The 23,116-nt window shown below is 47.0% G+C and overlaps 1 protein-coding gene across 2 annotated transcripts in view; it reads left to right on the plus strand.

Annotated features, from left to right (window-relative positions):
- The first annotated feature begins 456 nt into the window (after positions 1 to 456).
- MDM1 (Mdm1 nuclear protein) overlaps positions 457 to 23,116 on the plus strand; it is a 95,255-nt gene continuing 72,595 nt past the window's right edge. Inside the window, exons 1-2 of one of the 2 annotated variants that reach the window (XM_069764641.1) lie at positions 457 to 591; positions 22,852 to 22,948. In XM_069764641.1, coding sequence (XP_069620742.1) covers positions 574 to 591; positions 22,852 to 22,948 — 115 coding nt within the window. In that variant the 5' untranslated portion in view covers positions 457 to 573. The remainder of the gene's footprint in view (positions 592 to 22,851; positions 22,949 to 23,116) is intronic. The other variant, XM_069764642.1, reaches the window with a different exon arrangement.

The following is a 23,116-nucleotide window of genomic DNA, read 5'->3' on the forward strand; positions in this document are numbered from 1 at the left end:
GCCCCAGAGTAAAAGGGCCACAGGGGCCGCAGTTATTGCAAGCCTTTAAAAGCAATGGTCTTTTTTATATCGGACAATGGGCATTTTTGGGCCCCCGAAGCCTCCAGGGCCCAGGTGGGATTCCAACCCCTGCGCAGTTATGCACCTGGCCACAATGTAGGACCGTATGTGTCTATTACAGATAAAACACGTAAGAAACCAAGCGACACTCTCAGCTCTGCTATATGGCCACGAGCAGACATACAGAGCTGCAGACAGCTCCTCTCTGCCCGGATATAACAGCAGGAATGCCCGGGTAATGAGGCACAGGATTACCGCGGTCACCGGGGACTCCGCCATTGTGTGCGGGGCAGCCCAAACATCCAGCGGCTAATCCCCAGCACACAGCGGACGAGACGCCGGAAGACGCGCTGCGATTGGTGCCTGAGCTCCCACAGCCGTTACCATAGCGCAGGCGCAGTGCACGCAGGACGCGGGCTGGGATTTACCTTGGTAACGTGTTGTGTTTACAGGGGCCTGACACCTGTCACCGGCTGCAGCGCGCAGGGAGCTCCGGGGTGCGGAGGACGGAAGATGCCGGTCCGCTTCAAGGTGCTCGCCCCTGACATCACTTAGTGTCTGTGTGACTGGTAGGACGGAGCAGGGGCATGAAACGTGAAAGTAGGGTGTGAGCCGCTGGGCGTCAGGCATTGCTCCAGTCTGCTGTCATTACTGCCAGTGTGTAGCGGGCACCAGTACTCATATACTGTATTATTATTATTACTATTATTATAGTTGTCGTATTGCGCGGTGTGATCCAGCGTCGCTGCATTTCCAGAAAATGATCGTGTGTAAGGCTATGTGCACACGTAGGAAAAGAGGTGCAGAATTTTCTGCACAAAATCCGCATCTCCTGGCAGAATCCGCAGCCGTGGATTTACCGCGGTTTTTATGCGGATTTTGTGCGGATTTTCTGCAGATTTTGCCACTGCGGATTTTTAACATGGAGGGGTGCAGAAACGCTGCAGATCCGCACAAAAGAAGTGACATGCACTTCTTTGAAATCCGCAGCAATTCCGCACTGATTTTTCCGCACCATGTGCACAGCTTTTTTTTGGCATTGAATAACATTGTACTGTACATCACAGTGCGGTTCTGCAGCGTTTCTGCGCGGAAAAATCCGCTGCGGATCCGCAGCAAATCCGCATTGTGTGCACACAGCCTAAGGCCGGACCAGGTCTCAGTGCCGATCCCGTACTTGTAGTCATATGATAATCGACCATCTTACCAAGCAGAAAGAATCGTCCCGTGCCATACACATACATAGGGCCAGTGGCGGACCCAGCTGGATTAGGGCCCCTGTGAATAACAGTACAAGGGCCCCTTTATGTAACAGAAGCTGTTGCTGTGTTGTAGCTGGTAGCGCCCCCTTTATGTTCGAGCCCCTGCGCAGTTACACAGGTTTCATCGCTGTTATGTTCACCCCGGCATAGTGTCCCCACCAGGTATTCGGTTATCACACTGGCCCGCTCTGTAGGGAAGTGCAGCAGACTCCATTAGTAGAGTCTAAGTACATATTTTGGTTTGCAAGAAACAGAGCAGGAGACTCTGTGCAGGACAGGTCTGTGTGAAGGTAAAGCCAATGACGCACCCACGGCGGTGGACGATCAGGCTGCGAATCGGAGGATAAAGTTTGAGTTATTTTTGTAACTTGGCAAAATAAAGACATTAAGGCCGGGATCACACATATGCGAGATACGGCCGAGTCTCGCAGGTGAAAATCCAGCTCTGGCGCCGGCACTCCAGAGCGAAGCGGAGCGTGCAGCCGCACAGCAATACATGGAGCCGCACACTCCTGAACGGAGTGCCAGGTGCCAGAGCTGGGTTTTCACCTACGAGACTCGGCCATATCTCGCGTATGTGTGATCCCGGCCCAAAGGTTGGACTAACCTGGGTCACTGCCTCTTTACCACGCCTCCCGTAGATGCAGAGCGAAACGTGCGTCGGGGCAGAGAGACGTCCGGGTACCCTCACCTATCCACCTATTGGTATGTACTAGCCAATGTTATTACTCAGGAATACATCTTTGTACTTTTGTTTATATGTGCAGGACTAATTGAGACACAATTGTGGCATTGTTTTTGTATACAGATTAGAGTGCACTGCTTTTTGGCGGCCAAGAAAATGTATCTAGAGCAATACCCTATCTCTTAGTATGCTTATTGTTGGTATGCATGTCTCATGATCTTATTATTACTACATGTTTGGCTGTTTTACATGTGTGGTGTAGTTTGTGGGTTTCCTCAGGACACCACAGTCCCTCATTTGGTTCAATCTAGCACCTTTTTTGTATCATGTTTTAATGTTTTGCATCAATAAAACAATATAGTTTTATCTCACAAAAGTATCTAGGTCTGGGACTCTTATTTACATATAGAGTATCTCATGGTGAATTACTCTTTACCACACTGTTGGGAAAGCCCTGCGTTAAACTGGTTTTATTTAGCGCAAACAATTGTTAGACCCTGTGTGTCAATGCACAAAGAGATCAAGCTTTAGTATAGGGTCCCATGTGATAGTGGCCTCCATTCTGCTGGCAGATGGGTTCACACAGTTTGGTCAAAATGTTTGCAAAGTATCTTACGCTCTTACATGTGTGGCAATAGTGGAATTTATGTATGCAATGTTTGCACAGTCAGGTTGCTTAGTGTTTCTATATATTCACATTTCTTCTTTTATAACTTCTGAATATTTATGATTACATTGACAACTGGGTCTCACCATTTGGAGGTTGTGCCAACTCATTAATACTGTCCAGTCACCACAAGGACACACTGCTGTGCTAGAGGGAACAGTGACAACCAGTTGTAAATATTTGTAAATATTCAGGAGGAATAACAGAGGAACGACACAATGAACAATTATAAGAAACTAAATGGTGGCCCGATTCTAACGCGCATCGGGTATTCTAGAATATGCATGTCCACGTAGTATATTGCCCAGCCACGTAGTATATTGCCCAGCCACGTAGTATATTGCCCAGCCGCGTAGTATATTGCCCAGCCGCGTAGTATATTGCCCAACCACTTAGTATATTGCCCAGTCACGTAGTATATTGCCCAGTCACGTAGTATATTGCCCAGTCACGTAGTATATTGCCCAGTCACGTAGTATATTGCCCAGCCACGTAGTATATTGCCCAACCACTTAGTATATTGCCCAGTCACGTAGTAGATTGCCCAGTCACGTAGTATATTGCCCAGTCACGTAGTATATTGCCCAGTCACGTAGTAGATTGCCCAGCCACGTAGTATATTGCCCAACCACTTAGTATATTGCCCAGTCACGTAGTATATTGCCCAGCCACGTAGTATATTGCCCAACCACTTAGTATATTGCCCAGTCACGTAGTATATTGCCCAGTCACGTAGTATATTGCCCAGTCACGTAGTATATTGCACAGCGACGTAGTATACAGCACAGACACGTAGTATATTGGCCAGTCACGTAGTATATTGCCCAGCCAAGACTTAAAATAAAAAACATATACTCACCTTCCGAGGGGCCCCTTGTAGTCCTGGCCCCTATGTGTGGTGCACGCTGCAGCTTCCGGTCCCAGGGTTGGTATGAGCGCAGGACCTGTGATGACGTCACGGTCACATGACCGTGACATCATGGAAGGTCCTTCTCTTGCATAGCATCCTTGACACCGGAGCCTGCTGCTTGCACTGCCGAGGAAACTGCGCACGTTGGAGGGTGAGAATAACTTTTTTTTTTTAATTATTATTATTTGTAACATTAGATCTTTTTACTATTGATGATGCATACGCATCATCAATAATAAAAAGTTGGTCACACAGTGTTAATAGCAGCGTTAATGGAGTGCGTTACACCGGGGCATAACACGGTCCATTAACGCTGCCATTAACCCTGTGGAGGGGAGTATGGAGCGGGCCCTGACTGTGGGGAGGAAGGAGCGGCCATTTTGACGCTGGACTGTGCCCGTCGCTGATTGGTCGTTGGCGTTTTGCCATGACCAATCAACAACTTGGATTTCCATGACAGACAGAGGCTACGACCAATGAATATCCGTGACAGAAGGACAGAAAGATGGAAGTACCCCTTAAACAATTATATAGTAGATGACGTTTTAGAAATTGTTTCTTATGGAGAATAAAATGTATTCATTAAAACAGATTCTTCTGGAGAGCAAAAGATTAACCATCATTTTAATTTATTTTTATTTCATAAATCAAATGTACACATGAAAATAAGCAACTCTGTAATACATCTTATCAGGGAATTCTGCTTCTTTCTCTGCCTGAATTGATCAGTTGTTATCAAAATTCTCAATTTTAGGGAAAATCTGTATTCAGTGAGGACAGACTCCCAGTATTGAGTTAGGAGATGAGAGCTGCTACTGATACGTAGATAGGAAGAGGGAGGAGCTCTGTCTGTAGCTCCTCCCTCCTTCCATCTACAAAATCTTATCAGGAGCATCTCCTATCTCAGTCGTGGGAAAATCTGTCTTCACTGAATACAGATTATACCTACAATTGAGACTTTTGATAATGACTGAAAATTCTTCCAGTTCTGTGACATTCCTGTGTCGTCTTGCATGCACTTCTATGTTGAAGTCTAGCCACAGATTTTCAATGATGTTCAGATCAAGGGAGTGTGAGGGCCTTTGTAAAACCTGCAGCTTGTGCCTTTTGAGGTAGTATTATAAATTTGGAAGTGTGTTTAGGATCTTTATCCATTTGTAGAAATCATCCTCTTTCAACTTCAGCTTTTTTAACCCCTTAGTGACAGAGCCAATTTGGTACTTAATGACCGAGCCAATTTTTGCAATTCTGACCACTGTCACTTTATGAGGTTATAACTCTGGAACGCTTCAACGGATCCCGCTGATTCTGAGATTGTTTTTTCGTGACATATTGTACTTCATGTTAGTGGTAACATTTCTTCGATATTACTTGCGATTATTTATGAAAAAAACAGAAATATGGCGAAAATTTTTAAAATTTTGCAATTTTCAAACTTTGTATTTTTATGCCCTTAAATCAGAGAGATATGTCATGAAAAATAGTTAATAAATAACATTTCCCACATGTCTACTTTACATCAGCACAATTTTGGAAACAAAATTTTTTTTTGTTAGGGAGTTATAAGGGTTAAAAGTTGACCAGCAGAGGGGTGTGTCTAACAGCCGGAGAAGAAGGACGCATGGTGGAGAGCTCCTCCAGTAAAAAGGAGATAAAAGGTCTTCCCCTAGACCTTAATCCATCACACACCACCCGAAATTCCCTAGCAACGAGCCTGGATTAAGAGAGACCCCCAGCTGTGCCCCGGAGAAGTTACACCGGATCCGCAGGCACAGAGAGGCTCTGCAGCACAGCGCATCGAGCATAGGCCAGCACAGAGAAGACTCCCCAGGCTCAGCTAACGGCTCAGGGAGGCCCGGCGGGCGACGTGTGACGAGGTGAGCGGCGGCAGCAAGCAGTTTGCGGACCCCCGCCGAGCTAAGGGGGTAGTGAAGGGGAGACCCTCCCGCCCCTGTATTCCCCGTGGCACCCGCAGAGAGAACACCGCGAGCGTGCACACCCGGATCCCCTGCAGGCAGGCAGCGCGTGGTGGGGAGAGCGGCGGCAGCAAAAAGTCTGCGGACCCCCTGCCAAGCTAAGGGGGTAGTGAAGGAGAGACCCTCCCGCCCCTGCATTCCCCGCGACACACACAGAGCATCGCAGGTGTGCTTACCCGGAACCCCTGCAGGCAGGCGGCGCGTGGTGAGGAGAGCGGCGGCAGTAAAAAGTCTGCAGACCCCCCGCCGAGCCACGGGGGTGTTGAGGGAGAGGCAGTCCCATCCTTTGATCCCCTGAAGCACCATCAGTGAGATTGCTGCGAGTGCGCCTTTGCTCCGTCAGTACCGACTGTTTTCCCGCCACTGGGAGGGTAGACGCCATCTTGGGGACGGAGAACCTCATAGAGAAGCACCATATCAGGGCAGGCACACCTAAGATACTCGGCACTGCTGCATCTTACCCTGCATACCATCCTTGCTGCAGAAGCGGAGCAGTCACTCTACCATAGCCCCTTACTGGGCTGTCATTGTGCCTTAGCTACATTACATCAGAAAACAGAACCTCAGCACTCTACCTAACAAGCTGATAATTTACAAACTTAGACCTCTGGTGACACCTAGTGCTGGAACTGTTTATCACATCTAGAGGTTCCTTTTTCTGGCTCAGGACATTGTATATGCCCCACTAACTTAAAGATTATAATTAAATGCACCTCGGAGGGGGCTTGCTAATGGGGGGCTCTGCCTGATGCGGTGATCGCTGCACCCCCATGTTCCCCTGAACTCTACCACGGGCGATTAATAGCAGCAGACATATATGGGTAAAACTAAGAAGACTTCTGGGCAACCCATAAGCTTACACAAGGAGCCTCCTATTGAGGACATGGAACGGTTCTTAAACCAGCCACTCCAAACAAGGAACACCAGATCAGCAATGTCGCAAACACCGCATAAAAATAGTTCCTCCTCAAAAGAGCCACAGACCTCACATATCTCCTTTAAAAAATCAACAGACAACAGTGGCGGAGATGAAGACATGCCGGAGGACTTGAATATAGCTGAATTGAGTAAATATATTAAAGCTCTTCCAACCAAAACGGACCTGGAAAGTTTTGCGTGTAGGCTTGAGAACTCGTACAAAAAGGAGATACATAATCTGCAGACAGAATTCACATCGCGTATAGAAGATGTGGAAAAGACCCAGGAGAATATCTCACAGGAACTTCAGGCACACAGAGAAATCTTAATGGACCACACCATGAAACTGGAGAAAATGTCATCTGGTCTTGAGGACCTGGAAAATCGCAATAGGCGTAACAATATCCGTATACGTGGCCTACCAGAATCTGTCAGTCCTCAGGATCTAGACCGTACAGTTCAGAGAATATTTCTGGACGTTCTCGGCGACCACGAGGACAACACCATCGAGTTCGATAGGATTCATAGATCCCTTGGTCCTAAACCCACGTCTGAGTCGCGCCCCAGAGACGTCATCTGCAGGGTACATTACTTCAGAGTTAAGGAGACCATCATGATGGCCTCTAGGAAAAAGGGATCCCTCCAGTTTGAAGGTCAACCAATCCTGCTCCTATCAGATTTATCCAGGCGCACTCTATTTTTGCGCAAAGCTCTGAAGCCCTTGCTGGAGGTTCTCAAGGAAAGAGACATCCCCTACAGGTGGGGGTTCCCATTCCAACTATCAGCATCCAAAGGTGGCAAAAGCGCATATTTCCGCCGGATTGGGGATCTGGCTAACTTCCTGGGCACGTTTGAACTTCTATTAATAAATCTTCCGGATTGGCCTCTGGCTCCGACACTCCCAGATGCTCCTCCAAAGTGGCTCAAGGTTCCCCGTTCCAAGAATCGTCATACTACCGAAGGCTCCTCAGAGCCTCCATGAAGTTTTTTTCTCTTTTCTTGTTTCAGTTTCTTCTTAGTTCCAAGTAGTTTTTATTCATTGCTGCAATGCATCTAGATACTCTACTGCAGTTGAGTAGTCTCATGAACACTTATTGTTAAACGGATGAGTCTCCTGGTGGGGCGGCTTGTCTTACCATAGGCTCGCCTTGGAGATTTGATTCTATTCTTTAAGCACCTGGGCGCGTGGTGTCCTGCCTGTCATCGGTGAATTTGTCCTTCTTCCCTCCCCCCTAAATTCCCACCCCTTCCCTCCCTTCCCCCCCCCCCTTTTTTTTGTATTCGCTGATGGCATGCGGGACATCTCGCCGGTGCAGAGACTATTACTATGTTTAACCAAACGTTACGTGTTTACAAGTTCTCGTTTATGGGACCTACCAGGTTCGGGGGGGCTGGGGGGGTCAGTGTTTCCCTTGGCTTCCCTTACTCACCTAAGGTGCACGGGTGAAGGGAGAGGAGGAGACCTCTCCTCCATTCTTTTGCCCTAACTACACAGATGTAAAGTATGACCCGGTGCGTCAATCCCAACGCACCTTCTTTTATGTTTTCCATGTTCTATTATCTCTTCTCTACCCTGCCTTTTTCCCTTCCTTCCTATTGTTTCCTCCCTACTTCCCATGGCTGTCGCGTGTTCTGGCGGATGGGGCGCATGGTATTACGGAATGGCGTAAAGGTATTTGATAATGGATGAAATTAAATTTTGCTCCTTCAACGTTAAGGGGCTAAACATACCGGAAAAAAGAAGACGGGTCCTATTTGATAGTCACAAACAGAGGGTATCTGTGTTACTGCTCCAAGAGACACATTTCAAAACTGGTGTGGTACCACACTGTATCACGAAAAATTACCCTAAATGGTATCACTGCCCAAACCCATTTTCAAAGTCAAAAGGTGTCTCAATAGCCTTCCACAAGTCCTTTGTGCCTGAGATCTTAGATTCACAAATTGACAAAAATGGCAGATATATCTTCCTACTCATCACATGGGCAGCTCATAAACTTGTAATCGCTAACGTTTATTTTCCAAACCAAGGGCAACAGAAGTTTGGAGCCGAATGCAAAAGACGCCTCGAGGAGTTTGCTGGTTCCTCTCCTGTGATACTTGGGGGCGACTTTAATATTCCTATGAACCCTGCGGTGGATGTCTCTTCGGGTAAGTCTTCATATCCTGCATCTTCTATTAAAAAAATAAGATCCCAGCTGCGCAGCATGAGACTGGTAGATGTCTGGAGGGTTCTTAATCCAACAACCAAGGACTATAGTTTCTTCTCAAAAATACATAACACCTACAGTAGAATAGATTACTTTTTCGTTTCTCATAGGTTGCTTGACATGCAGGTAAAGGCGGACGTGGGGTCGATATTGTGGTCAGATCACGCTCCTATTTACTTAACAATCTCACTTCATTCTGCCTCAAGACCAGGTTTCTCTTGGCGCTTGAATGAAAACCTGTTACAGGATCCCATATGTAAATCCAAGATTGATCAAACAATCACAGGTTTCCTGTCTGACCACGAGGAAGACACCACGTCCCCCATTGTAAAATGGGAGGCGTTGAAAAGTGTAATAAGAGGCGTCCTCATTTCTCATGGCGCTAGGCTAAAAAGAGAAAGAGCGGCGGAAACAGAGGCGTAGCTAGAGCTTTTGCCGCCCGGGGCTGTTCCCGAGTTTGGCGCCCCCCCCCCCCCCCGGCTCAATACACACAAAGGTTACCAAAAACGGTTTTCCTGTTTTGTAGAACTTAAACTGGGCCTAATGGTGTCACCCCCACATGCCACACCTGTGACTTAATACCACCACACCATGACCAGGCCACATAGTGACCGAATAATACTACATACAAGGGACAAATACCACAACACCATTTCCAGACCACATATTACCACCACATAGTGACTGAATACTACAATACTGATCAGTAATAAAAAAAAAACTACAATACTATCACCATAAGTGCCAGTATTCACAGGAGATCTGTACTTAGTATGCAGTGTCTGTGTAGAGGTAATACAGAGATCACTGGTGACATTATACACAGGACCTCTATATAGTATACAGTGTATAGTGTCAGTGTATAGGTAACACTGACTCACCAGTGACGTCTCTAGGTGAAGTCCTTCATCTTTCATCCAGCACAGACCGCCATCATTCCTTCCAGCCAGGACTCGTTTCTGCAGGAAATAACACAGTTATCTCGAGCTCCGCTTGCAGAACACATTACTTAATTTTTCACAACTTCTACATTACATCACATGAAGAAAAAAAGGTGATATAGTGTCACTCTGCACAGTAACAGGACCGCCCCCCCATTTAAAACAGTATACTCAAAAAATAAAATAAATACATCACTGCAGTAATAATATCCCTTAATTAGCCCCTATGGTAATAATATTCCCCACCCTGGCCCCGTTTCTCATTCCTGGCTCCAGCCATATGTTCTCGCATCCTGCCCTCATGAGTATCCATTCTACCCCATATGATCTCCACATCCTGCCCCACCAGCCTCCATCGTATCCGTCCTGCCCCATGATCCAATCCTGCCCCGTGTCTCCAATCATGCCCCGTATCTACATTCTGCCCATGCCTCAAGTCCTGCCCCCAGTGTGTCCAGCATATTACCCCCATGTTGTCCAGCAATCTGCCCCAGTGTGTCCAGCATATTACCCCCATGTTGTCCAGCAATCTGACCCAGTGTGTCCAGCATATTACCCCCAGTGTGTCCAGCAATCTGCCCCAGTATGTCCAGCACTGCCCCCAGTGTGTCCAGCAATCTGCCCCAGTGTCCAGCCTTTCCCCAGTGTGTCCAGCAGTCTGCCCCAGTGTGTCCAGCATATTACCCCCAGTGTCCAGCATTGCCCCAGTGTGTCCAGCATATTACCCCCAGTGTGTCCAGCAATCTGCCCCAGTGTCCAGCATTGCCCCAGTGTGTCCAGAAGTCTGCCCCAGGGTCTCCAGCATTGCCTCAATGTGTCCAGAAATCTGCCCCAGGGTCTCCAGTATTGCCCCAGTGTGTCCAGCAATCTGCCCCATGGTCTCCTGTATTGCCCCAGTGTGTCCAGCATTCTGCCCCATGGTCTCCAGTATTGCCCCGGTGTATCCAGCAATCTGCCCCATGGTCTCCTGTATTGCCCCAGTGTGTCCAGCATTCTGCCCCATGGTCTCCAGTATTGCCCCGGTGTGTCCAGCAATCTGCCCCATGGTCTCCAGTATTGCCCCAGTATGTCCAGAAGTCTGCCCAGGGTCTCCAGCATTGCCTCAATGTGTCCTGAAATCTGCCCCATGGTCTCCAGTATTCAGTGTGTCCAGCAATCTGCCCCATAGTCTCCTGTATTGCCCCAGTGTGTCCAGCATTCTGCCCCATGGTCTCCAGTATTTCCCCAGTGTGTCCAGCATTCTGCCCCATGGTCTCCAGTATTGCCCCAGTGTGTCCAGCAATCTGCCCCATGGTCTCCTGTATTGCCCCAGTGTGTCCAGCATTCTGCCCCATGGTCTCCTGTATTGCCCCAGTGTGTCCAGCAATCTGCCCCATGGTCTCCTGTATTGCCCCAGTGTGTCCAGCATTCTGCCACATGGTCTCCTGTATTGCCCCAGTGTGTCCAGCAATCTGCCCCATGGTCTCCTGTATTGCCCCAGTGTGTCCAGCAATCTGCCCCATGGTCTCCTGTATTGCCCCAGTGTGTCCAGCATTCTGCCACATGGTCTCCTGTATTGCCCCAGTGTGTCCAGCAATCTGCCCCATGGTCTCCTGTATTGCCCCAGTGTGTCCAGCAATCTGCCCCATGGTCTCCTGTATTGCCCCAGTGTGTCCAGCATTCTGCCCCATGGTCTCCAATATTGCCCCAGTGTGTCCAGCAATCTGCCCCATGGTCTCCTGTATTGCCCCAGTGTGTCCAGCAATCTGCCCCATGGTCTCCTGTATTGCCCCAGTGTGTCCAGCATTCTGCCACATGGTCTCCTGTATTGCCCCAGTGTGTCCAGCAATCTGCCCCATGGTCTCATGTATTGCCCCAGTGTGTCCAGCAATCTGCCCCATGGTCTCATGTATTGCCCCAGTGTGTCCAGCAATCTGCCCCATGGTCTCATGTATTGCCCCAGTGTGTCCAGCAATCTGCCCCATGGTCTCCAGTATTGCCCCAGTGTGTCCAGCATTGCCCCAGCCCCAGACAGTCAGAGATAAAGAAAAAAAAAAAAAAGTAAAATCCTCGCCTCTCCCGTTCCTAGCGCAGGTCCGATGCAGTCAGCGTCTCTCCGGCTCTGCGACGCTCAGGACAGAGAGGCAGAGCGGCGCGCACAGTAGTGACGTCATCGCGCCCTCTGCTCTGAGACGTCGCAGAGCCGGAGAGACGCTGCAGCTGCCGGCGCCGCAGGAACCAGGAGAGGTGAGTATAGAGCGGGGGGCGGGGTCCGGTGGTGGGGGGAGCTGGCCCTGGTCGTGGCGGCGGACGGCGCCGCCCGAAGATTTAAAGGGGCGTCTTTTTTTTTTTTTTTTCTTCTCCTGCAGCGCCGGCCGCCCCCCGCATTGTGCCGCCCGGGGCGGACCGCCCCCCCCGCACCCCCCTTCCTACGCCACTGGGCGGAAATACTTAGCTTAACAGAACAAATACACCAATTAGAAAACAAACATAAACGAGACCTTGAGGCCAGCACATTTGCTAGGCTCTCCTCGGCCAGACAAAAACTGCTATCTATAATAGACCAAAAATCCAAATGCCTCAGAGAAAGACTTAAGAGCCGCTTCTACCAGCTCGGTAATAAAAGTGGTAGACTCTTGGCCAGAGCTCTCAATCAACGCAATCCCAATACTTACATCCCTTTTATTAAAAACAAAGAGGGGAAGAAAGTTTTTTAGCTGTGGCCTTGAGAAACAACCCATCAATCACTGGTATAAAACTTCGTTCCGAAGAACATAAGCTAGCGCTTTTTGCAGATGACATCCTGTTATATATTACGGCCCCCTCTACGAGTCTACCAAACATCATTTCGGAGCTACATAAATTCGGATTTCTAAGCAACTTCAAAATAAATTCCCATAAATCCGAAATCCTAAACATTTCACTCCAACTCCCTTTGGTAGATCATCTTAGGAAGACCTTCCCATTTAAATGGTGCTTTGATTCCCTTACTTATTTAGGTATTAAAATTACAAGCAAAACATCTAAGCTGTTCGAAACCAACCTAGCACCAACCCTACAGAAAACAAACTCAGATTTAGAGAAATGGAACAGGCTCCAATTGTCCTGGCTGGGTAGGATCAATGCAGTTAAGATGGACCTCCTGCCTCGCCTCTTATATTTTTTTCAAACAATCCCCCTATACCTACCGGCTTCTTTCTTTTCCCGCCTCAAACAAATGATTACTCGTTTTATTTGGTCTCATAACCGGGCACGTATTTCATATACAACATTAAGTAGATCTAAACTGACGGGTGGATTGGGTCTCCCGGATCTCGCAATTTATAGTTACGCATCAATGGGAACTTGTATTCTAGACCTTTATCACAGTAAAAACAACAAAAAATGGGTAAACCTAGAAAACGATCTTAACAGATGCGACTCCCGAGTTGTTCTTTGGACAGGAGGCAGGGGGCTAGGATCAGGCACTTACATACCCTTCCTCACACGAAACATACTGCTTCTTATTAAAAACCGAAACAAAGACCTTCAGATCACAACTCTCCCGGGCCCCTTAATTCCAATTTATGACAATTCTGCTTTTCCGGCGGGGCTGAATAGAGAGACATTTCTACATAAGAGAAAAGATTCCAATCCCATCATCCATGACTACTTAAAAGAAACTGGGATGAAGTCCCTTCGGGAATTATTCCCAGAGGAGGAATCACACTCTGTTGATTGGTTCTTCTATGAACAACTAAAAAGTTATATCCACTCAATCTCTAAACAAGCCAATATTAGCAGGCCGCTAACTCCCTTTGAGATGCTTTGTATATCAGCAAATCCCCCGGATCATACTGTCTCGCTGCTGTATAAAATCTTCCAAGAGGGGAGGGCTCCACTGCAGGGTTGGCCATTGTTTTTCTCGAAATGGGAGGGCGATCTGGGAAGGCCCTTGTCATCTGAAGACAGGGGAAAAATTCTTCTCTTCTCGTCTAGATCGTCATTGTGCGCGGTATCACAGGAGAGGAGCTATAAGATTCTAGCAAGATGGTACAGATGCCCCTCCATGGTGCATGCGGTGTTCCCCACGACCCCTGACACCTGCTGGAGATGTCTAAAGGAGACTGGCTCTTACATGCATATCTGGTGGGACTGCCCCCCCATAAAGGATTTGTGGTTGGCTGTCTTTGAACTTCATAACAAGCTGTCTATCATACAGATCCAACCTTCACCAAGTATAGCATTGTTGTCTCTATGCGACTTGTCAATATCTAGGTTCAAGAAGGGTATCCTTAAACACTTTCTTACTGCAGTCAGAAATCTAATTCCTCGGTTTTGGAAACAAGAAAAATTTCCTTCCCGTACAGAATTTGTGGCAGAACTTAATAACATCTATAGAATGGAGCAGTTGATAAACCAGTCACCAGGTAACGCAGAAAAAACCTACAACATATGGGCCCCCTGGATCGCTTTTAGGGAAACTCCTGAACTAGACCTCTGGGTTTCCAGAACCCGACACATTGTATAGCTTGTTCTCGTGTACATCCGGGCCGTTTCTTGACGTGTGTTCTGTCCGCTGGGGTACGGAGGCAGCCACACTCCTTCCCCGAATTTCCCCCACCCTCTTCCATCCCTCCCTTCTTCTTCTTGTCCTTCTTCCTTTCCCCTTTTCTGACTTTCTATGTTTGTCTTCCCCATATCCAGTTTGATTATATATATATATATATATAGTATTTTAAATGAATACAAAAGAACATATCAATGGTTACCAACTATCCCGGATGTTTTCTATTATTATTATCTCATATTCTCGGGACAGCCAATAGCATTATTAACCAGACAGTTAAAGTATAAGATTTAATTGATGCAACAATGCTCCTCTTGTTCGACTTGTAATTACCGCCTACCATTGCACAGATTTACCAGTTTGTAATGTTTACCTTTAATCTTTATTGCTGTGACCAATAAAACGATTTATACAAAAAAAGTTGACCAGCAATTTCTCATTTTTACAACACCATTTTTTTTTAGGGACCACATAACATTTGAAGTCATTTTGAGGGGTCTATATGATAGAAAATAATGAAGTGTGACACCATTCTAAAAACTACACCCCTCAAGGTTCTCAAAACCACATTCAAGAAGTTTATTAACCCTTTACGTGCTTCACAGGAACTGAAACAATGTGGAAGGAAAAAATGAATATTTAACTTTTTTTGCAAACATCTTAATTCAGAACCATTTTTTTTTATTTTCACAAGTGTAAAAACAGAAATGTAACCATAAATTTTGTTATGCAATTTCTCCTGAATACGCCAATACCCCATATGTGGGGGTAAACCACTTTTTGGGCACACCGCAGAACTTAGAAGTGAAGGAGCGCCGTTTGACTTTTTCAATGCAGAATTGGCTGGAATTGAGATCGGACGCCATGTCACGTTTAGAGAGCCCCTGATGTGCCTAAACAGTGGAAACTCCCCACAAGTGACACCATTTTGGAAACTAGACCCCTTAAGGAACTTATCTAGATGTGTGGTGAGCACTTTGAACCCCCAAGTGCTTCACAGAAGTTTATAACGTAGAGCCGTGAAAATAAAAAATCGATTTTGTTTACACAAAAATGATCTTTTTGCCCACAAATTTTTATTTTCACAAGGGTAACAGGTGAAATTAGACCACAAAAGTTGTTGTGCAATTTCTCCTGAGTACGCTGATACCCAATATGTGGGGGTAAACCACTGTTAGGGCGCACCGCAGAGCTTGGAAGAGAAAGGGTGCCGTTTTACTTTTTCAATGTAGAATTGGCTGGAATTGAGATTGGACGCCATGTCGCGTTTGGAGAGCCCCTGATGTGCCTAAACAGTGGAAAACCCCCACAAGTGACCCCATTTTGGAAACTAGACCCCCCATGAAACTTATCTAGATGTGTGGTGAGAACTTTGAATGCCCAAGTGCTTCACAAAAGTTTATAATGCAGAGTCGTGAAAATAAAAAATATTTTTTTTTCCACAAAAAAGATTTTTTAGCCCCCAAGTTTTTATTTTAAGGGTAACAAGAGAAATTGGACCACTAAAGTTGTTGTCCAATTTATTCTGAGTATGCTGATGCCCCATATGTGGGGGTAAACCACTATTTGGGCGCACGGCAGAGCTCGGAAGGGAGGGAGCACCATTTGACTTTTTGAGCGCAAAATTGCGCCGTTTTGGAATGCAGACTTAGATAGGAAGGTCTGTGGGCGTTATGTTGCGTTTGCAGAGCCCCTGATGTACCTAAACAGTAGTAACCCCCCACAAGTGACCCCGTTTTGGAAACTAGACCCACCAAGGAACTTATCTAGATGTGTGGTGAGAACTTTGAATGCCCAAGTGCTTCACAGAAGTTTAGAATGCAGAGTCATAAAAAAAAAATATATATATATATATATTTTTCCACAAAAAAGATTTTGTAGCCCCCAAGTTTTTATTTTCACAAGGGTAACAAGAGAAATTGGACCCCAGAATTTGTTGTCCAATTTATCCCGAGTACGCTGATGCCCCATATGTGGGGGTAACCCACTGTTTGGGCGCACGGCAGAGCTCAGAAGGGAGGGAGCACCATTTGACTTTTTGAGCGCAAAATTGGCTGTCGTGTTTGGAGACCCCCTGATGTACCTAAACAGTGGAAACCCCCCAATTCTAGCTCCAACCCTAACCCCAACACACCCCTAACCCTAATCTCAACCTGATCCATAATCCTAATCACTAACCCTAACCATAATCACAACCCTTACCCCAAAACAACCCTAATGTCAACCCTAACCATAACCCTAATCAAAACCCTAAATCCAACACACCCCTAATCCTAATCTCAATCCTAACCTCAAACCTAACCCTAATCCCAATACACCCCTAATCACAACCCTAACCTTAACCCTAATCCCAAACCTAACCCTAATTCCAACCCTAACCCTAATACCAACCCTAATCCAAACCCTAACCCTAATCCCAACTCTAACCCTAACTTTAGCCCCAACCCTAACCCTAGCCCTAAGGCTACTTTCACACTTGCATCGTTTGGCATCCGTCGCAATCCGTCGTTTTGGACAGAAACGGATCCTGCAAATGTGCCCGCAGGATGCGTTTTTTGCCCATAGACTTGTATTGCCACACGTCGCGTCCGTCGTGCACTGGATCAGTTGTGTTTTGGCGGACCGTCGGCACAAAAAAACGTTCAATGAAACGTTTTTTTGTGCGTCGCATCCGCCATTTCTGACCGCACATGCGTGGCCGTAACTCCGCCCTCTCCTCCCCAGGACATAGATTGGGCAGCGGATGCGTTGAAAAACTACAGCCGCTGCCCACGTTGTGCACAATTTTCACAACGTGCGTCGGTATGTCGGGCCGACGCATTGCGACGGCCCCGTACCGACGTAAGTGTGAAAGAACCCTAACCCTGAATTTAGCCCCAACACTAACCCTAAATTTAGCCCCAACCCTAACCCTAAATTTAGCCCTAACCCTAGCCCTAACCCTACCCCTAACCCTAGCCCTAACCCTACCCAGAGAAATTAAAAAGAGATCGCGTTTTTTTTTTGTTTTTTTTTTGCGATCGCCGGTAAACGGTTAATTACCGGCGATCGCAAATGCGGGGTGGGTAAAAACCCCCCCCCCCGAATCATATTCTCTGGGGTCTCGGCTACCCCCGGCAGCCAAGACCCTGGAGAAAATCAGACTCTGGAGGGCGCTATTCACTTTTTTTACCCTTAGCGGCCGCCGTTAAAAGGCGTATCGGCGGTCGCTAAGGGGTTAAAGAAGGTGTTATGTGTGTATCAAGAATTTGTTGAAATTTCATTGAATCCATTCTTCCCTCTACCCATGAAATGTTCCCCTTGCCATTGGCTGCAACACAACCCCAAAGCATGATTGATCCACTCCCATGCTTGTTGATTGGCGAGATGTTCTTTACCTGACATTCTGTGGCCTTTTTTCTCCACACATACCTATTGATCATTGTGGCCAAAGAGTTCTATTTTAACCTCCATCAGTCCACAGAACTTGTTTCCAAAATGCATCAAGCTTGTTTACTTGTCCTTATGCATACTTCTGAGGCTGAATTTTATGGTGATGACACAGGAGAGGTTTTCTTCCGATAACTCTCTCATGATGTCTATTTTTGCGTAGGTGTCTCTGAACAGTTGAACAATGTACCACAACTCCAGAGTTTGCTAAATCTTTCTCAAGGTCTTTTGCAGTGAAGCGGAGGTTTGGATTTGCCTCTCTAGCAATCAGACAAGCAGCTCTTACTAAAATTTTGCTTGATCTTCCAGACCTTATCTTGACCTCCCCTGTTAACTGACATTTCTTAATTACAATTAGAACTGAGGAAAGGACAACTTGAAAACGCTTTTCTATCTTCTTATGACGTTCTCCTGCTTTCATTTTCAGAGTGCTAGCCAGCTACTTAGAAGAAGTCATGGCCTGTTTTTTTGGCACAAGGTTAGACGAAGCTGGGTTTTCATAAAGCTGGGAAATGTGCATCACCTGGCCTTTCTGTGGATTTACTGCGGTTTTTCTACGGTTTTCACTGCAGTTTTGCAACTGCGGTTTTCCATAGGGGCAGCTGTAAAACCGCTGCGGAATCCGCAGAAAGAAGTGACATGCTGCGGAATGTAAACCGCTGCGTTTCCGTGCGTTTTTTTCCGCAGCATGTGCACAGTGTTTTTGGTTTCCCATAGGTTTACATTGAAATGTAAACTCATGGGAAACTGCTGCGGACCCGCAGCTGCGGAAACGCTGTGGATCCGCAGCAAAATCCGCATCGTGTGCACATACCCTTACATGCAACCGTATTGCAAAGTTGCTTATTTTCACATGTACTATTCATTTATTAAATAAAATAGTACTATTGATTTATTAAATAAAATTTAAAACAAATGTTACTTTGTAAAGGGAAATTGTCACCTGGGAAAACGCTATTTGCCTGCACATATAGGGGTAATCTGCAGGTAAATAGCATTACATGGCTGCTTACTGAAGATGCAGCTACTGGGAGAAAATGAACTTATTTCTTCTTGGGATCTGCCGGCTTTCAGTCATGGGGGAGTGCGTGGAGCAGTTACAATCACCGATCATTATACTGTATACTATGCTGTAAGCACGCCCACACTTTGAATACCAGTTTATTTTGAACAGATGGGCTGCTACATATGCGCAGACAATAATTACACACCTCATCAAGATTTATGGATTGGCCACAGAACTTTCTGAAACAAACATTCTATGTGTAAACATGCTCTAACTCTAGCTCTATAGATTGTCCTTTCAGAACTAATTTCCCAGTTCCTCCCATGTATTGCTTTCTATGGTTCATGAGGCTTCTCTAAAGCATATCTGTATTATCATGTTCTCTTAAATATTTAACTAGCTGTTTCCAGCCAGCTAACGCTCGGCACGCTCATTGCTATCTAATTAACGCTGCTGGTGATTGAGCCTTGTGTGGTAATGTGTGGGGATGGAGCCTCATGTGGTAATATGTGTGGACGGAGCATCGTGTGGTAATGTGTGGGGACGGAGCCTCGTGTGGTAATGTGTGGGGACGGAGCCTCGTGTGGTAATGTGTGGGGACGGAGCCTCGTGTGGTAATGTGTGTGGACGGAGCCTCGTGTGGTAATGTGTGTGGACGGAGCCTCGTGTGGTAATGTGGGGGGACGGAGCCTCGTGTGATAATGTGTGTGGACGGAGCCTCGTGTGGTAATGGACGGAGCCTCGTGTGGTAATGGGGGGGATTGTGTGGTGATGTGGTGGGGGGCGGGATTATGTGTCAGGGTCGGCGTCAGCACCCGGCGCACCCGGGCAAGTGCCGGGGCCCTGACAAGACAGGGGGGCCCACTCACGCAGTCATACATCCATCTGGCCGCTTTAACCCTTTCTACCCTTTCAATTTGCCCTGCCTGGCACAAGCATCTTCTCAGTCAGTGCAGGGCCAGGCACATAGGGGTTAAGGACACAGCCAGCGTGACATTGTGGGCGGAGAGTTCTCCTGCTCTGCTCTCCTGGCTGTGTGCAGTGCTGAACTAATCAGGCACAGGCAGATTCCGGACTGGAGGAGCTGCTACCGACACCTGAGTGAGTGCCATGCTATATCGCTGTATATTCTGACAGTCTGGGTGACCTGGGGGGGCGGCCATGGGCTGGGCGGCTGCAGCTGACTATATATATATATATATATATATATATATATATATACATACTACAGCAGCCGCCCAGCCCAGGCCCCCAGCACAGCCTGTATAGATACAGTGTATATAATATATATACAGGACAGGTGCTGGGGGCCTGGGCTGGGCGGCTGTTGAAGTATATACACCGCACAGTACCTCTCCCCTGTATATATACACTGCACAGTACCTCTCCCCTGTATATATACACTGCACAGTACCTCTCCCCTGTATATATACACCGCACAGTACCTCTCCCCTGTATATATACACTGCACAGTACCACTCCCCTCTATATATACTCCGCACAGTACCACTCCTCCTGTCCTGTATATATACACCGCACAGTACCTCTCCCCTGTATATATACACCGCACAGTACCTCTCCCTTGTATATATACACTGCACAGTACCTATCCCCTGTATATATACACCGCACAGTACCTCTCCCCTGTATATATACACCGCACAGTACCTCTCCCCTGTATATATACACCGCACAGTACCTCTCCCCTGTATATATACACCGCACAGTACCTCTCCCCTGTATATATACACCGCACAGTACCTCTCCCCTGTATATATACACCGCACAGTACCTCTCCACTGTATATATACACCGCACAGTACCTCTCCCCTGTATATATACACCGCACAGTACCTCTCCCCTGTATATATACACCGCACAGTACCTCTCCCCTGTATATATACACCGCACAGTACCTCTCCCCTGTATATATACACTGCACAGTACCTCTCCCCTGTATATATACACCGCACAGTACCTCTCCCCTGTATATATACACTGCACAGTACCACTCCCCTCTATATATACTCCGCACAGTACCACTTCTCCTGTCCTGTATATATACACCGCACAGTACCTCTCCCCTGTATATATACACCGCACAGTACCTCTCCCTTGTATATATACACTGCACAGTACCTCTCCCCTGTATATATACACCGCACAGTACCTCTCCCCTGTATATATACACCGCACAGTACCTCTCCCCTGTATATATACACTGGACAGTACCTCTCCCCTGTATATATACACTGCACAGTACCTCTCCCCTGTATATATACACCGCACAGTACCTCTCCCCTGTATATATACACTGCACAGTACCTCTCCCCTGTATATATACACTGCACAGTACCTCTCCCCTGTATATATACACCGCACAGTACCTCTCCCCTGTATATATACACCGCACAGTACCTCTCCCCTGTATATATACACCGCACAGTACCTCTCCCCTGTATATATACACTGCACAGTACCTCTCCCCTGTATATATGCACTGCACAGTACCACTCCCCTGTATATATACACTGCACAGTACCACTCCCCTCTATATATACTCCGCACAGTACCACTCCTCCTGTCCTGTATATATACACTGCACAGTACCACTCCCCACTATATATACACCGCACAGTACCTCTCCCCTGTATATATACACTGCACAGTACCACTCCCCTCTATATATACTCCGCACAGTACCACTCCTCCTGTCCTGTATATATACACTGCACAGTACCACTCCCCACTATATATACACCGCACAGTACCTCTCCCCTGTATATATACACTGCACAGTACCACTCCCCTCTATATATACTCCGCACAGTACCACTCCTCCTGTCCTGTATATATACACCGCACAGTACCACTCCTCCTGTCCTGTATATATACACTGCACAGTACCACTCCCCTCTATATATACTCCGCACAGTACCACTCCCCTCTATATATACACTGCACAGTACCACTCCCCACTATATATACACCGCACAGTACCTCTCCCCTGTATACATACACTGCACAGTACCACTCCCCTCTATATATACTCCGCACAGTACCTCTCACCTGTATATATACACTGCACAGTACCACTCCCCACTATATATACACCGCACAGTACCTCTCCCCTGTATACATACACTGCACAGTACCACTCCCCTCTATATATACTCCGCACAGTACCTCTCACCTGTATATATACACAGCACAGTACCACTCCTCCTGTCCTGTATATATACACTGCAGAATTTACAATAGCTATCACTCATGTAAGAAGTGAATTATGGCATTGGACTATACCTATATTTCTCTGCTGTATCTGGGCATCATGAATCGTGGTATGGGTAAAAGGGGGGGGGGGGGGGGGTTGGGGCCCACTGAGACTCTTTAGCCCGGGGCCCTCAAAAACCTGGAGCCGGCCCTGTTATGTGTGGTGATGTGGTGGGGGCGGGATTATGTGTGGTGATGTGGTGGGGGCGGGAATATGTGTGGTGATGTAGTGGGGGGGCGGGATTATGTGTGGTGATGTAGTGGGGGGCGGGATTATGTTTGGTAATGTGGGAGGGTAGGATTGTGTGGTGATATGGTGGGGGGCGGGATTGTGTGTGGTGATGTGGTGGGGGCGGGAATATGTGTGGTGATGTAGTGGGGGGGCGGGATTATGTGTGGTGATGTAGTGGGGGGCGGGATTATGTTTGGTAATGTGGGAGGGTGGGATTGTGTGGTGATATGGTGGGGGGCGGGATTGTGTGTGGTGATGTGGTGCAGATTGTGCGTGGTTATGTGGTGGGGGGGCGCTATTGTGTGTGGTAATGGGGTGGGGGGCGTGATTAAGTGTGGTGATTTGGTGGGAGGTGGAGCTACTGTGCAGGGGGCGGGATTAGCGAGTAATCACGATGCCTCTTGTATATATAGATTTTTATACTACATTTTGCCAATGCTTATTAGCCCGGTGTATGCCTAAAGGTCACACTTTTATCATATGCTGGATGCATTGGACCCTATATAGAGTATATGTTTGTGCTATAACTTTACCCTGAATACACCAGTGGTATTTTGAGAATGACTGTGGTAAGAGATATCTCCTCTGCAGCCAGATGTTGCTCAAGCACTTGAAAATCAGTTTACTGTCCCCGGCAAACATCTACTGTCCCTGTAGGAGGCACCTGTACAGATTTAGATAAAAACAAAAATGACCCTTTTTTGTTTCATTTGACTTTACATTCATTCACATTTGATTTCTTATTTTAATGTAGGGTCTATCAGAATATGATAGGAATTTCAAGTGGAGATCGTGTGATGAAGATCAAGCCGAGATGTCTAGATGGGCAGGACTTCCTTCTGATGAACTTGGTGAGAAGTAGTATTCATTAAAGAGACTTCCAAGTTTTCTTTTGTTTAAGTGTTTCATGTATTAACTCCTAGTAAGTAAAGCGTGATGCTGCATGACGTTCGCACACAATCCATGTAGTGAATCCGACTATGAATGGTAGCACGACCTGACCCTGACTTCAGATTGCA

The sequence above is a fragment of the Ranitomeya imitator genome, chromosome 4, assembly GCF_032444005.1.
Source record: "Ranitomeya imitator isolate aRanImi1 chromosome 4, aRanImi1.pri, whole genome shotgun sequence".
Taxonomy (NCBI): Eukaryota; Metazoa; Chordata; class Amphibia; order Anura; family Dendrobatidae; genus Ranitomeya; species Ranitomeya imitator.